This window comes from Cygnus olor, chromosome 26, assembly GCF_009769625.2.
Source record: "Cygnus olor isolate bCygOlo1 chromosome 26, bCygOlo1.pri.v2, whole genome shotgun sequence".
Classification (NCBI taxonomy): domain Eukaryota; kingdom Metazoa; phylum Chordata; class Aves; order Anseriformes; family Anatidae; genus Cygnus; species Cygnus olor.
In genome coordinates this window covers 2,147,177-2,163,500 of record NC_049194.1, presented here as the reverse complement: position 1 = coordinate 2,163,500, position 16,324 = coordinate 2,147,177, and the positions used below count along the sequence as shown (strand labels likewise).

Here is a 16,324-nt window from a genome sequence, read left to right as displayed (position 1 = left end):
AGCTTTCTAAAACTGCCAGCTACTCTGCTAATGGGGGTATTTAGTAAAAGAGGAAAGTGGGGACAGGTGAAGGTCTGTTTGTGACTGCTCGTCGTGTGATACTGGACCAGTCACCTCCATTCTTGTGCTCTCTGCTGCGAACCTGAAATGAAACCTCAAAATCAAAGTCTTACAATTAATAGTACAAGCATGAAAAAAATTGAAACCATAATAACATAGCAGATAGGAACAGAAAATAATAATCAGATCTCTTGGTCTACAGCAGAGTGCTGATGCCATTCCAGAGTCCTACAGCCCAGTGCAGGACTGGCTGATAGTTCTTGTCCTGATCTGCCACATTGCTGAGGCTTGGTGTGCGCTCACTGTGTGTTCCCACTGAACAAGAGTGACATTAAAAAACAACGAAGCTAAATCAATACCACCTGTCACATGAGACCACTGTGACATTTCTGGCACGAGCGCTACCTCCTAATAAGAGATGGAAGTGGGAAGCAGCAGCAGCTAGTGAATAATGGATTAGATATGCTTGATTTGTAACATTTACAAAGAAAGGGTGTGTCTCCTAGCTACAGAACAAACTGGTTATCAAAACGGGAACTCGAAGTTCTGTGTCTAAAATGCAAAACGTTTGATAAAGCAGTGTGAAGCATTGAGTTATGGTTTGCTGAACCCTGCTATGCTGCCCAGAGGGCTGTCCCTCCAATTTTGACTTGTGGATTAGCAAGAAAAAAGTGCATTAATAAAAAAAAAAAAGTGAACTCTAGATTAGAACTGGTGTAGCCAGTTGGTCGCCTGGGGCACGGCATGCCCATACTATGTATTCGAGTGACGCTGCTGCAGCCACTAATTTGCACGTGGCTGCTGATAGAGAACAGCATGCCTGGCAGCAGTGGCGTAGGTTGTGCAAACTAGATGCGGGGTTGGCTTAGGTGTGCTGTGAGGAGCTGTAGGAAAGAATGGTGGAGAGGCCGGAGGGATGTGAAGGCCAGCTGGGTACCCGGCTGCTAGGCAGCTGGGCTTGCTAATGCAGGTTACCAGCACTGACTTGTGGTTGTACCAATAAAGAAAAATCTCGTTGAATAATTTGATGCTGAATCAAAACGAAAATTTTCTGACAAGGAATGGAAAGCAAATTGAATATTGCATCTGCTTCTGTGACATCCAAAATTCAGGCTGGATAGAAACTGAGGATAAAACAGGGCAGCATTGCAGCAGGCCATGGAGTGCTGCGATTTCCTCTGCATCTTTCATCTCCAGTTTCTTTGAACTGATGTGGCAGAGAGATGCCCTCTGCCACTTTCACCTTAAGCAAAGGTTGTATTTGCTAATATAACAATGGAATTGTCCAGAAGGATCTGACAGAGTTTCCTGTTTCAACACTAAAAAAAAAAGGGACTTCTGTCCTTAGCACGTAAAGTGACCGGACCTTCATCCTCTGAGCTTTCTCCCATCGAGAAGAGAGCGTTCACTTATCGGATTTGGTGTGGACGGAAGGAAGGGTAAGAAAGGAACTTTGTCAATCCATGACGTGAAATATTTTATATTAGGAGATTTGGCAAATAGTTCTGTGTGACTCTAAACAGGATGAGATAAATTTTCCAAGGTCAGCTCTCCTGTATTCTCATCTTTTGGGCTAGTCACTTAGAAGTAAATTCTGTAACCTTTACAGCAACATCCTGCCGGTGATGCAGAGACTTAGCTATTGTTGGCTTCAACAGCAGCTCTTCTGCATCTTCAAAGGACAGGAGGCTGAATAATGTGTATGCTGCATGGTGAGAAACTTGTGAGCAGGGAAGTATGTTTGATGAATCAATTTTATCCAATAAAAATAAGGCAACCTGAGCTGGATTCTATGTGGACCCCTTTTCTTCCCTAACTTCTGTGGGTAACTGTTCACCTAGGTAATTGGAACCTGTTCGTAAGAAACGTTGAATGGTGAATGAAGCAGAAAGTGATAACTCTGACTCTTAGCTCTGCCTTCTGGCTTGCTGCTAGGCTTTGGGTCACTGAACTAGTTTTCAGCTATTTTGTTCTTAAAACAGAATTACTACCCGTGTACCTTCTTGTAAGTCTTCTTGGGTGGAAAGCTTTGTGTTCCTTGAATATTCATAAACTGACTAATTAGCATGGAACTTTAAGTACTCTTGTTTGGCTAAAACAAAAACAAAAAGGCAGTTCACCCAAACACAGACGTCTGCAGTGCTTGGTTCCGGTGTATGTTTCATGAGAAAAAGATGTTTTGTTTTCAGGCCATCGAGCTTTCAGCAAGCTCAGTATCTCGGCAATCTGGAAGCCAAGCTGTGTTATCTCTCCACACGTAGTTGCCAATACAAGGATGTGACAGAGCTCCGAGGGCAGCGTGCAAAGACTGTTGTATTCGGTATGTCCGCGCTGCTGCAGACAGCAGGCCCTGGAGATAAGGCTTTGAAGAACTGTCCTGTTGGTGCCTAAACAGCTTGTCCTCAGCTTTGTTAACGTGAACAGGGGAAAGCTAAATAGGGATGGTGATAAAGCAAGCAGTCTCAGCCCTCTCGGAAGGTTGGGAGTAAGGTTGAGCCAGTTTACGATGAAGTCATCTTCCATACTCAATGCAAGCCAGCTCACTCGTGCAAAAGTGGTTCGTTTTCTAGGGATGTTACTGCCTGGGGTGGGCTTCCAAGGACTTCAGGTCCTAACAGCATTGATCTGGAGGGGCTGGGATCTGGTTAGAATGTCAGCACAGTTGGGCTGGTTTGACACGGAGGCATTCGGAGGGCAGGGTGGCATGCCTTCCAGCTTTTCAGTCTCAGAAAAGGAAGCTTGGGACACGGCTGCAGAAAGATTGTTTTCAGCCTTTGTGGACTACAGTAAACCATGCATGTAGAATGCAAAAAAAAAAAAAAAAAAAAAAACCTAGTTCAAGGTTTGGTCCGATTTTTTGGGGGAGGGAGAGGAGAAGACACGTCAGTGGGGGACGAGGGATAACAATATACGTCAAAGTACTTCTTCTGTACTTCAGGCTGTACCAGATGTGTCATGTTAAAATAACAATCTGAAACAAGTGTTGTGCATGATAACAACATGCCCGTAGCCCTTGTCTATTGTATTCTTGTTAATTTGTTAATAAGCAAAGGATAAGGGCCTGCATTTTTTTTTAAAGCGGTGAAGGCCATGGTTTGGAGGTCACTGACCCTGCAGACATTGTGCACCTTTATGAAAGGAGATGCTAGGCATACAGCTGTATTTTGCTGTTTATCTGGTTTGTTTGTATCTTTAGTCTGTCCTGTGATTCGTGGCAGCTGTGAAGTAACTGTAGAGCAAAGATGAATAATGGGACAGTTTTCTGGGGGGATTTCAAAAGAAACAAGGCTTTTGATGGGGCCTGTAAACTTACAGCATTATCTCGTGATGTACTGCTTTCACGCTGTACAGTATTTAAGATGTTTATTATGTATTATCTCAGCTGAAATTCCAAAGAAGGCAAAAAAAAAATGAAGTATGTTTTTCAGAAAAACACTACAACAGCGGACATTTTGGGTTCCAGCTCTGAAAGTACCATAAAAATTTTGTCACACTGATTTTCTAAATAGTGTAAAAGGGAAAAGACCGCCTTCCAAATGCACTGGGGATTCCCATAGACACAAATAGTAACCTGGCTAGTACTTTTTGTACATTTTGGTAAATTTTGTCCTACAAAAAATATTCTTTACCTCATGCAAGTGTACACTGTTCAGGTATTGTAATTCTAGATCTCTTCCTGTATCAAAAAATGTTGAAGGTCAGAAAAGACAATATTATTTCAAAGTTCCATACCCATGTTCTTTGGCTTCTCTAGCAGTCTGTTCTTATGAGATTTAAGTAAGGAACTGACAAAAATAGTCTTTGTGGGGCCTAGTAGATGGATAGTGTGATTCTGTGAAGACTCTATGTATTTATTTTTTTAGGACGATTCAGAAATGAATCCCCAAAAGTTTGTGTCACAGCTCTTACACATTTCTCACTGCTTATTTATAAGTTATTTTAACTAAAACATAAAACATATGTGGAGGGGAGAAAGAACTGTTAATGTTGTTTAAGAAAGGAGTTGTATTTAATATATCAAACTTGTGATTTTTAGTAGATTTTCTTAAATTGGAAGTTAGAGAAGATCACGAACTGTAGCTATTAGAAAAAAAACTACCAAACAGGTGCTGGCTTAGTTTCCTAGAGCCCACATTGCTACTGTTGGTTTATCTGATTGCAAAACTAGTGTACTGTAGCATGATGAATATGTAGCAGTGACTGTATGGGAAAGATACTGGAAAGATTGCACACTGATGTTCTTAATCAGTAATTAGAAACTAAAAATAGTATTTTAGCGAAAGATAATAAATCTGTAGCCTTTAATCCTCCTGTGCCAATCTGTAAGCTGATATCATTATTACATGAAAGGCAATGAGAACATAAGTGAGTAAGCAAAAGTAGGTTGCTATTACAGTCACATTATAAATTCCACATAGCCCAAACTGTCTCGTTGATGTTTGGCTCTCTCTGCTTTATGCAAAGTCTATAGTTATAAGGCAGGTTAATTTGCAAGAACAGAACGCGTACTTTTGGTGTCTGTTTCCATTCCTTTGCTGTCCTTACTTCCTGGAGCACTCTTTAGAGAAATGAGTTAAGTTCTGAGTCTCCTATGCACCTGTGAGTTGTAAGTAGAAGGGAACATTTGAGAAAATGGCAACAAGAAAATGTGTTCCCATGATGGCAGTTGCGACACACCAACAGGCTCAATCAACAGCTAATGTGCTGTGCAGATACACATTGTCTCTTGCTATAATAATCACAAGAGAAGGCATCCCCACTTAAACAGGGCCCTTTCATCTAAACATTTAAATACTTTGCAAATGCTAAGATGTAGTTATTGCTACACAGGTACCATCACAGTTGATATTGTTTATGCTGAAGTGATTCAGTAGAATCAGGCCACTGACCTTATTCCATCCAACTGGGAAATCTCAAAGAATGTCAGCGTGAGCTATACTAAAACAGCTGTGATTTCATACACCATTCCTCCTCCCATTCACAACTATGTAATATCCCTGTGGCAACTGTGGCAATTCTTTAAATGGAAAAGTAACGCAAATATTTCAAATGGTGCAAACTCTCTTAAAGCAGTTCAGTGTCCAGAAACTGGAGCCAAGGCAAAGTGCTGGTGCTCCGCTCACCCGTAGCCTGCCTAATGGTCCACTGAGCAAGAAATGCAATACAGAAGTGGGATTTGTTCAAAGCTGATGGTGTGGCAAAGATTTGAAAGACAACTATATTTACCAAGTGCTTTTGAATGAAAAAAGCTTTATTCCTCCAGTTTATATAACTCTATCTCCCAGAAATGGGTGAAAGCAAACGCCAGGTAAAATTACTGGAAGGTGCCAGGAAATGTACTGTAATGGCTTAGTGCAACTACAAAGCACAGATGACTAAAAAAAGGAGGAAAATGAATCAGACGCCGAATCCCCCTGGAGAAAGGGGCTGAAATGGCTAACCCTGAACACGGGCTCTTCACAGCTGGGCCCCCTTTCCTCACACAGAACTACCCTGCCAAAAACCAGCCAAATTTTTACCTCCAGCCCCCCAAAATCGCCTTTTTCCCCCCCCGAGCCGGGCTGCGGGGCCGTCCCCGGCCCCCGTTCCCTCAGCGCCGCGGCCCGGCAGGTGGAAGCCGCCGCCGCCGCCGCTCCTCCCCCGGCCCGTCCCGTCCCCTGCCCGGCTCCGCGCCGCCTCTTGCCGCCGCCCCGCTCCTCTCCCAGCTGACGGGGGCAGCCCCTTGTTTACCGGCCAGGGCAGGCAGCCGCCAGCCCGGCCTGCGCTGCGAGGCGGCCGCCGCACCCGGGACCGGCAGGGAGGAGCACGGGGCCGCCCCGCTTCCTCGGCCGGCCGCTATTAAAGGGGGGGGGTGCCCCCGGCGGGTCTCTCGCCGACGATGCGAAGCCCGGCCCGGCCCCCGCGCCCGCCCCGCGGCCTCTGATTCGCCCCAGCCGGGACGCGCCGAGCCGCGGCGGCCGCAGCGACGCGGGCATGGCACCGAGAGGAGCGGCGGTGGCGGCGCTGGCCGGGGCCGTGGTGCTGCTGCTGGCGGCCTGCTGCGGCCGCAGCCGCGGGGAGAGTGAGTAGGGGAGCGGGGGCGCGGCCTAGGCGGGCGGCGGGGGGCCCCGGCCGCGGCCCCGTCGCCGTGAGGGGGCGGGCGGGCGGCTCGGTCCCCGCCGCCAGCACCCTTTGGACCTGGCGAGCGCCGCCGAGCCCAGGCCGCGGTGGTGTGGGGACGGCGGCCGGGGCGGCTCGGTCGGGGCCTGCGGGTCCCTCTGGTGCCGGAGGGAGGGGAACGGGGTCCGGAGCTCTCCCCCCGGGAGCGGCTCGGGTGACCTTCAGGGCTCGCTGGGGTGTTTTCGGCCCCAAAGTGCCGAGGGGCCGTGAGGGGGCGGGGGGGGGGGGCTCGGAGGCGGCCGAGATTGGAGCGGGGAGGGCAGGACGGCGGCTGGAAGGGCTTGGGGCCCCCGCTGGGTGCCCGGGTTGCCGTGGTGTTTACTCACGGGCACGCCGGGAACCTCCGGCTCCGCCGCTCGGCTGTTTCTCCAGACGCTGAGGGTGTCAGGGTGCTGCCCCTGCCCGGGCTGCCCTCCTCTGCCTGGCCCCCCGGCCGCAGGGAAGGGCATCGCTCCCCTCCCCGGCTCCTGGGGGGGAACAAGACGCTGGCTGTGGCTCCCTGACACTTCTCTTTTAGGCTGGTTTCAAAACGGGCTCCAGTTTCAGGAGGCTTGTAGCGTGGCGAGGCTTAGAGTTGGGAGGTTTTGTCATTAACCGCAGGAATACTTGTAGGTAATCTTTCAAATCCACAAGTATTAAAGGGGGATAAAGCTCAAAGGTAGGGATCTGTGCTTGAACAGCGACTTGTAAAATGCAAGGCGGGGATCTAAAGATGGTGAATTGGAGGTGGCGAGCTCATGAAATTAATGGCTGATGTGAGTTTAAGCCTTAGGAGCTGTTTTGATGGGCTGTATTGAATAAACTTCCTTAAGAAACTGCTCTAGTGAGAGGTTTTAATGTTGGATGATGATTATAGTTGTATTTTTTTTTACTATAAGGAACATATTTATTTAAAGAGAACTAACTGGATCCTCAAATTGTCTATCCTGTAGCCCATCCTGTAGTCTGTCTGTTAGCTTTCCCACCAGAAGAGGCCACAGCAAGAGAATTCCGTCAAGTGCAGATGAGGCAATCCTGAGCGTTTTCAAAATGGGGATGATACTGAGAGAATAAAGCAGGGCGTACCTTTGAGACAGCCTTGTTTTTTCCAGCAATCTGACAAGTTACGTATTTCAAAAACACCTAATTCCTACCTCATACAACGCTGTTACATTAGAAGCCTTTAAAAGAGACTGTGGATATGTTTTTAATTTGGGAGGGTAAGTTATAGCTGGCAAGCATGTACAAACCCGCCCATCACCGACAGAGGAATGGAGAAGGTAGTTGACATATAGCACTAATAATAAATCCATACACAACTTTAGTCCAGCAGTTCCTAATTTGAAAACATTATTATTACCACCACACTGAAGCTTTTTATTTATTTATTTACTTACGTGCTTAAAAGCATATTCTGCCTCTTTGGTTGCAAGTGTGAGTACGATCGTAACTGCTTAATCTGCTGTATTGCTGCGCGGTAGGAAAATAGGCTCTACAATTTATGGATGGAGAGACAGGAGCGATGTACAGGACATAAAAGCAACATCTGGGGTGGAATATTTTTATATCATTCACACAACACGGATACTTTTCAAAGTATCTTACACACTGTTTGGACAATAAGTTCCCTAATTCAAAAGGTTTTCAGCTACTTTGATGTTTGACTCCATTTTCTGAGAATGATTAGATCATACAGCACCACAGCGTGGATTGAAAACAACACGCTAACGTGGAGGCCTGCATCAGAGTGGCTGGAAGGGTAAATGCATGCACAATAGTTGCATAAGTAAACAAGTTGTTCCCTGAGCAACGGAACTAATGAAGTCTGCTTTCTTGGAGATTTGCGTCCTGCATTCAGTACAAGCGTGCCCCATGATAACGCTGCACTCCAGTGACAATGTTCCCTGAGCTCTGAGCCTAACCGTGATATTTCTTGTGCCATGTATCTTTCTCTTCCCTTTACTTGTTTTAGGCAAAGCCGGTGTTCCTCTCACATCTGCTAAGATCTGGGGCAAAAGCAGCGTATAGTGTGTTGAACAGGCAAACTGGATGGAGGGTTTCTTCACTCTTGATGCTGACTTTTGATGGAGATGCTGAGGGTTTTCCTCCTTAACCCATCCCCAGTTTTCGCGTGTTTGGGAATCCTATGCGTGCGTGCTCTCTTCCTCTTTTACGTTTGACTTAGTCGGGTTCAGACGTGGCTGAGAGGAGTAGAAGCAAGGGTTAAGGAAAGGAGACCAGACCTGCTCACAACATGAAGGTGGATACGTCTTTTTTAGTTAAGAAAAGCAGGTTTGGCTTTTTTTTTTCTTTATCACTGTGTAAACATAATGCAACTTCTTGAAATAAATCTCACACATGACTCACACAGCAGTTCATTAGTTGTGGTATTCAGGGTGGGATTTACCTCACCTGGTCTTAGGCATCTATCAAAGGAGCAATATACTTTGGTCTCCTTTTGTAATTAGTAGAAAGCTAATCAATACTGTCACTAGAGGTTAGAGTATGCTTCCTTCTCTTCTAAACTCTTCACCTGAAGCTGGTCATTGTACTTGCATGCTGTTGCTGGTGGTGGGAGTTAGAAATCTAGCTGAGTTCCCTGTGCTGAAGTTAGGTGGGACAAAATCCACTTTTTTCTCCTTTAGTAATAGCCTTTTAAAATCGTTTGCCTCAGTGTTGTTATTTCTGATTCATACGGAGTTCTTTTGTCTGCTCATAAACGCATTAAGAAGCTGGTCTCTTAAGTTTTAACATTGAGAGATTCAGTGTAGAGTGAAATGTTGCTCCTGGGAGTTTAAAGTAGGAAGAGTAGCTGCAGCAGGGCAGTGTCAGAAGCAGGCAATGACCACGTCCACCAGCCGCCCCAGGGTGACCTCGCTATTTTAGAGGGAGGCAGTGCATTCACTGAATAGCCTGCAAAAGCCCACAGGCTTTCTGGCGGTCGATTTTTGGGGTGGCCGTTTCGTAGAACATAAGTTATGTTAATGTTGACAATCAAATCCCAAAATCTGCTGGCACTGACCTCTGCTCATCGCTCTGATGGATCTCCCGTGGTCCTGGGATGCTGTCGTTCCAGCACTGTCCCTTCCAGTATCTTCGCTTGGAAGACACGGCAGCACGAGCCTTGTTTTTCACTAATGTTTTGATTTGAATGTGGAGAGCGTGACGTTATAGTAAACCAGGCTTTATAGGCAGACTGGGAGGTTATGTATGCTTTTGGCATTAAAGAAAGCAACCTCCGTGACAGGTTGGCCCTTAGTTCAGGAACACTGGCTTGCGTAGTGAAAGATAACAGCCACCCGAGATGTTATCCGAGCAGGCTGCAGGTTCATAAACAGCCTCACTTTCGAGTGCATTTCTGAATTTGTTTCGTTGCTCAGATCTAAATGGCTGAGGTGCAAAACCAAAGCTTAAAAACAAACCTTTTGCTATTTAGATATCTTCTGTTTGTTAAACTATTACTGCGCTAGGCTAGAAGCTGGCTTGTGGTCCTTTTTGCTGGCCTGTCCCTTAACAGGATGTTTTCCTGTCTCAGTTATCCCAAGAAACACCTAAAAGCCCATTTCCCAGTTTCCCAATACCTTCCATGTACAAGTCAGCATTATATAGAATTGCCAAGTTTTTGACTTAATCAGTGAGTGCAATTTTTCCTAAATAATTCCTTTATTCAAGTCGGTAGCGAACACTATAAAACGTGCAATTAACTAATGGTTATCTTAAATGGTTTATGTTCCTTCTGTGTAATCCTACATCATCCTGGTCTCGATTGTTCAAGAGCCAGAGCTCTAAAGCAGTGAATCATTAAGGTCTGGTATCCAGCTAGTTTACTATAAACAAGGCTTAAGTTCCAGCTATTCCCTCGGTTAGACTGTATCTCCAGAAGTAACCTCTGACATCAGATCTCATTTCTTCATTCAGCACTTGAAGGTTGTTACCAAACTAGTTTGTTCGAGAGGCTTGGTTGGCATCCTGGATTTTTTTTTTTTTAAAAAAAAAAAAAAAAACATGCCTTGCAACTTTTTTCTTGGGGGTCTGATGTGTCTATAATGATTTTATTATTATTATTATTATTGTTTTTTAAGTTATTTTGAATAGCTTAGTAACTAGGGATGGAGGAATGTTTCTTCTCTGGCAGCGTAGTGGTGTACTGCTGGACGTGGAGCCTGTTTCTGCTGAAATGTAGGAAGCTGTGTTAGTAGGGATTTTGCCAGTAGCTTGAACAGGAATAGCATTGGGCCTGCTATTAGGGAATCAGTTTGAGATTGTTATTTTGCTGAAAGCTGATTTCTGTATTTTTTGGACCCAGCTTGTCTGTATTACAATCAGCTCCTCAACTTTGCTCTCCTGGGATCACACCTGACTAGCCTTCGTACTGAATCACTAATTCCCCTGTCCCTGCAGAAGGAATACTGTTGAGAGAAGCTGTGGAAAGCCACTTACTACTTTGCTTAAAACTGCTTCTCGTTGTCTTGGTAACAATAAATTTATGGGCAACTTCAGCAGCTGCTGCATGAACAGAAGATGCAAACTGCTGAACAGAATTCAAAAGCAGGAAAAGATCGAGGACCCTGCAGCAGAAAAGCAGATTTTGTTTCAGATAGGTGTAACTCCTTCTCCTTGATCCCCGAGGAATTAAAAATGAGGTTCAGATTCTGTGGTGATATTTATCACTTAAAAACTAAGCTGAAGTAGATAATGAAAAATAATTCTTAAATGTAATGTGGAAAAAGCTGGATAAAGCCCCTTAATCTTTGTAGATTTCCGATCATAGTAGCCTTTTATTCAATCGTTTGTTTCGGAAACGAGCATGTGATTTGATTTAAATTCCTTTTAAGTTTCTCTGCCAGGCTAACGTTGCAGTGTTTGACATCTCCTTCCATGAAAAGGGCTTGGGCAGAAGCTCCCAGTGCTGGAACCCCCTAAGCCCAGCAGACAACGTACCGGTTTATTACATGCTATTGCTCAGGTTTGAAAGCAGCAGAGTTTGAATAACTCGGGTCACATCCTGGTCTGCCAGGGCGTGTGGAATCTCCTGTCTGGTCTGTGCTGGCAGCGCTGCTCACAAATAATGCTTTCTGTATGAGAGTTTAGAATTGGCCCAAAATACAAAAATAGTTCTAAAAAGCAAACTGAGCTGATGGACTGTGGATGTGTACTTCCAGTTCTGGTAGATCTGTACAAATAATTAACTCTTCAAAATGCTTTGCTGTTTACTCACAAGCATCACCTGTCTCTTTTTAGACTCAGCTTCCGCTAACTTCTTTCACACACCTCATGAAAATGTTTGTCTCAGCCTTTGGCTGCCTTGTCTGCGAGCTGCCGTGGGGGGAATGCTGCAAGTGAGGGTGGTTTGTACCATGCTCGGGTGTCTAAATCTTGTTTTTGGAGGAGAGGAAAACATTTGAGCTGCTTTCTGGCTGTTTGGACCAGGAGCAGCACGACTTGTATTAGTGATCTCTAGACGCCTGTAGTGATACGGAGCGGAGTCACGAGCAATGCAATTTGACTTCTTTTGAGCATATAGGAGAGTGGTGAGTGCAGTGCAGAGGATCAGATCAGCCTGTTGCTAGACAGAAGCAGAGGATGCTTTCCAAGAAGCCTCGCTGAATGTGTCCCCATTCCTCGGCCGAGCAGGGTAACGATTTGCCTGGGTGCTGGGGTGGCGGAGCAGTTCCCTCCCTGGGTAGCTTCTCCAGGCTGGGCTCATCAGCCCTGCTTCTGTCTGACAGCAAGGTTTTCGGACCCTGAAGTTCCCCCCCACAGCATTTGGAGGGCTTCATCCCAATTGTGCCGAATTCTTAGTTCTCATCGTGCTCAGGCTTCTGCCCCCTTCTCCGTGCCGGGGGTTGAGTGCCCAGGGCAGGGCCGGTTTCTGGCGACTTACCCAATTCCCCTCAGAATGATGAAAGACTCAGATGACTACGCGTAGTGTATAGGTGCTTTTTGTGGCCTTAAGCCATGATAAAAGCCTAGAGCTTTTACTCTCAAAAGTAATTCTTCGGCTGCAGAGTTGAGCTGTATTTTTTTGGCCTGTCCCTTTCTGCAAGGTCTCTGATGGAGCAATTGCTTGTGGGTACCACCTCGGTCAGCTTGCTGTATTTCACCTCTGTGCTTGGCAAGCAGTAATTAAGAAACAAGGAGGTAGATTTTGCATTACCAGATAGTTCTAGCTCTATTGGTCACTCTTACATTGAATTTCAGTGTTTTTGAGTGTTACGGGCCCTTTCCTGAAGAAACTACTGGCATAAACACAGGATTTTTTTTGAATGATTTTAATCAAGAATGCCTGTATATTTTCTATTTTTGACCTTAATAGAAAATATTCTCCTGTGCAATGAAACACACGAGCCTTTCAGTAAGAAATAACCCAGGGAGAAGTCCCCGAACCTTCTCTCCTTCCCAGTCTGTGTGAGGCTGGGAATTATTCTGTCCTTCTCCAGATCTTTAGATTTGAATCTTTTCCATTTGGCACCAGTTGATCAGCAGTGATTATGCTCCCACCAATTGCTCCTTCTTGATTGAATGTCAGGAGCTCATTAGAAGCTGCAGCGAAGCTAATGGCTTCCCAGCACAGGCAGTTTAAGTTTGGAATAACATACGAATGTGCTGATTTTAATTGTTACTAAAAAAAAATAAAATCATCCTTCTTACACTGATGGCATTTCTTCTAGGTTTTTCCTTCCCCCATCAGGGCTGACAATTTATTTGCTTCTTGATCTGAGCTTCAGACATGTAACTTCGGTGAGATTTGCAGCTCTCGCAGAAAGGCCCAGGTGATGGGGCCGTGTCACACATCCCCTCCCTTGGAGCTATCCATCTTAATTGTTTAAAGTAAATAACAAGAAACCTTCCTTAAACCGAAGCTGTTGCTCCCCCAGTTCTTTGGTCCCCTGGCTGGGATGGACAACGAGCTTTCTGGTTTGCTTCCCATTTTTCTGCAGTGTTTCTTGCTCCTATGTGGTCTTCAGATTTCCTTCCCCACCTTAGGAACACCCGCGATCCCTGGTGCGCTGTGTGCATTAGCTTTTTCTTCCAGAAAGAAATTTATGAAACGGCTTGGATACGGTGCCAAAAATCCTATTGGGCAATAACATTGCTCCGAATCCTATATTAGTGCTGCCAGTTTTATTTTTTATTGCAGGGGAGCAGATTTTTGAATAATCATTAAGACGTTTGCATAGAATTTATTTTTAACCCACACAGCAGTGGTCTTTGTACAGCCACGAGGAGTCAGGCAACTGTAACCATCAAACATCTGGGCATACATTAATTCTGTAAGCCCTGATTATTGCTGAGTGTGTTCTTGAAGTTTAATTTTATATGCAGTGACAAAGAAAAGTAAACGTGCTGTGCTTTTAACTCTCAAGGGGAGTGTGTGTGTGCGGGGGCAAGTCTCTTCTGTAGTCAAAAGAGGACTCGTAAAGTGGGTGCAGTCTTAAAATTAAGTAAATATTTGCACCTGGGCAGGTGGAAGTGGTCGTCTTGCACGCTTGTATCACCAGACAGGCTTCCGTTTCCTCTGACATTCTCCCAGAGTGTTTAGGGCTGGCTGTATCTTTTATGAAATTTGTTTTTTTAAAGGGTTATCGCTGGGGTTTTCATTGTGTTGCATGGACACGGTGCTCTAGATTTCCTTACCTGTAATTAGAATTAACATTTTCTCCATTCAGACTTTTTTCCTTCTGTCCTGACTTTTGCTGCTGCCTGGATTCGTGTTATTCTGTTTCCCTTCTAACCTAGGCTTCGTATCGTTGTTTGCTCTGCCACTTCTTTGGGTTACTGGTTCTGCTAAACAAACTGTCCAGGTAGTCAAGGCAGGGAGATTTGCAACCTTTGGAAAATAATAACAAAAAAACACAACCCAACAACAAAACACCTAATCTGAAAAGAATGCTTGGGGCACAGATGACTGGTGTAGTAAATTACTCGTGTCAGCAAAGTCTGGGCGAGAGCCTAGGCTGCATCTTCCGTGTGTATTTCCAGTTTTTTCCCTTCTCTTCCAGAGCACTGCCATTTCCTCCCCATTATTCTTTTCCTATCTTCCCCTCCCTGCAACCATTCTAAATTACTCCCTCTAATCCAGTGGCATTAATTGCACAATCTGGGATGAGGTAGGTGTGTCGCTGGCAACTATCTAAAGAAAACAGACTCTGTTGCATAGACACCTCTTACTCTGTAAACGCTGAATGACGTCTGCGGGCTGCTGTTGCCACTCCATCGTGATAGGGGTAATATCCAGCAGCTCAAGATGGCAGAAAAAAAATTATGAAATACTCTTTCAGTTCATATTTTGTAATCCTATACCAGGGAGTGTTCCCAACAGTATATTTCTTAACACTCGAAGCGTGCTTTATTGAAAAAGACCTAGCTGTGTATTCTTAATGGAGTGATATATTATGGCATGGTTGGAAAAATGGGTGTATTTGGAAAGCTGTATTTTTAAAAATAAATAAATGGCGTTGTTCTTTGCCTTCCAGTTTGCAGAAGCATGGACATTCGCAACAATCTGACCCGGCTGAACATGCTTGAGAACTGCACTGTGATCGAGGGCCACTTGCAAATATTGCTGATGTTTAAAACCAAGCCTGAAGATTTCCGCGAGCTCAGCTTTCCCAAACTGACTATGATTACAGACTACTTGCTGCTTTTTCGCGTGTACGGCCTGGAGAGCTTAAAGGGACTCTTCCCCAACCTCACTGTGATTCGAGGAACCCATCTGTTTTTTAACTACGCACTCGTCATTTTTGAGATGGTTCACCTGAAGGAGATTGGCCTCTACAACCTGATGAACATTACTCGAGGCGCTGTGCGGATCGAGAAGAACAACGAATTATGTTACTTGTCCACTATCGACTGGTCGAGGATTTTGGATTCTGTAGAAGACAACTACATCGTAGCCAACAAGGACGACAAAGAAGAGTGTGGAGATGTGTGTCCGGGCACTGTGAAAGGGAAAAGCAACTGTCCGCCCACCGTGATCAACGGCATTTTCATCGAGCGCTGCTGGACCCACGACCGCTGCCAGAGAGGTGGGTCTGCGGGGTGGTGAGTGGTGTGCTTTCGCTGTTGGGTTTAACCTCTCAGATCTGTCTGAGCTGAGACATCAGCTGTTAATCGCCTATGTGAATAAAGTGCCCAAAAATGCTGTGTTTCATTTCTCTAGGAAGTCAGGGACCCCCTAGAGCTCCCAGGTTTAGTTTGCTGTGAGTATAGCTGTTATCTTGTATACTAGTTAGTGGTATTAGTACTTTTGGGGCTTGGCTATGGGATTAAAAATCCAGGTTGATTAAAAGACGGAAACAAAGCAGCGGGAAAGGTCTTTCAGGAATAAACTTGACTCCGGAAGAGTGCAATTATATTTTTACTGAAACCATCCGGTCATAAAAAGGTGCAAGATAGGTGGATGAGTGAGCAATATTTGCACACAGTGAGAAGCTGGAAGCCAAATCAGAGTGGAAGAAAGGGAAAAAGAGAGGACCTGGGCAGTGCCTAGCCATTGCAGGAGTACTGGGGAGGGACAAAGAATCGCACTTTCAGGCTTGGGTTTTGGTTCAGAGAGAGAGAGAGGTGTGTTCAGAAAGGCAGCTGCTGTCCTAACCCCTGAACTCCAGGTCTGAAACTGTATTAGGGTTGCTTTTAATTTCATAGAGATTTGTTTTTTCCAAGCGTGGAGCCGACCTGAAGTTTAGTTTTAATTATATATTTGCTTTGATTTATGTTAAGTCTGACTGACGGGGAGCAAAGTGAATTGAGGTAAAACTGACACATTCAGAGCTGTCTGTCTTGGAGGCAGTGCATCCAAATGAAGCAGTGTGTCCTAAGACGAAATTAGGAAACTTGCGGGCTGGAGAGCATTTCTTGCCAAGCTTTAAAGGGCAACTCTGAGTGCTAAGTGCCAAATTTGAGAAGGAATTCCTAGCAGTATGCATACGCTAATGAAATTAATGTGGTTTCCCCTCTGCTGCTCCTCACCCCAAATTGTCCAGCTTCCTTTTAAAGAAAGTGGTTATTTTTTATTGCCGGAATAACAGGGTATGAGCGAGAACATGCAGGAGTGTATGTGTGTTTCTTTTTTTAAATGAAAACTGAAGTTATAAAACACTTTAGTTTCTAACCTCTTTTGGTA

General features: G+C 45.1%; 1 protein-coding gene across 2 annotated transcripts in view; it reads left to right on the top strand.

The window, feature by feature from the left end:
* Window positions 1–5,724: 5,724 nt before the first annotated feature.
* The window catches only part of INSR (insulin receptor), a 57,477-nt gene continuing 46,877 nt past the window's right edge, over window positions 5,725–16,324 (top strand). The window contains exons 1-2 of one of the 2 annotated variants that reach the window (XM_040537380.1): window positions 5,725–6,121; window positions 14,676–15,227. In XM_040537380.1, the coding sequence (XP_040393314.1) occupies window positions 6,034–6,121; window positions 14,676–15,227 (640 nt within the window). In that variant the 5' untranslated portion in view covers window positions 5,725–6,033. Of the gene's footprint in view, window positions 6,122–11,520; window positions 11,538–14,675; window positions 15,228–16,324 lie in introns of those variants that run through there. The other variant, XM_040537381.1, reaches the window with a different exon arrangement.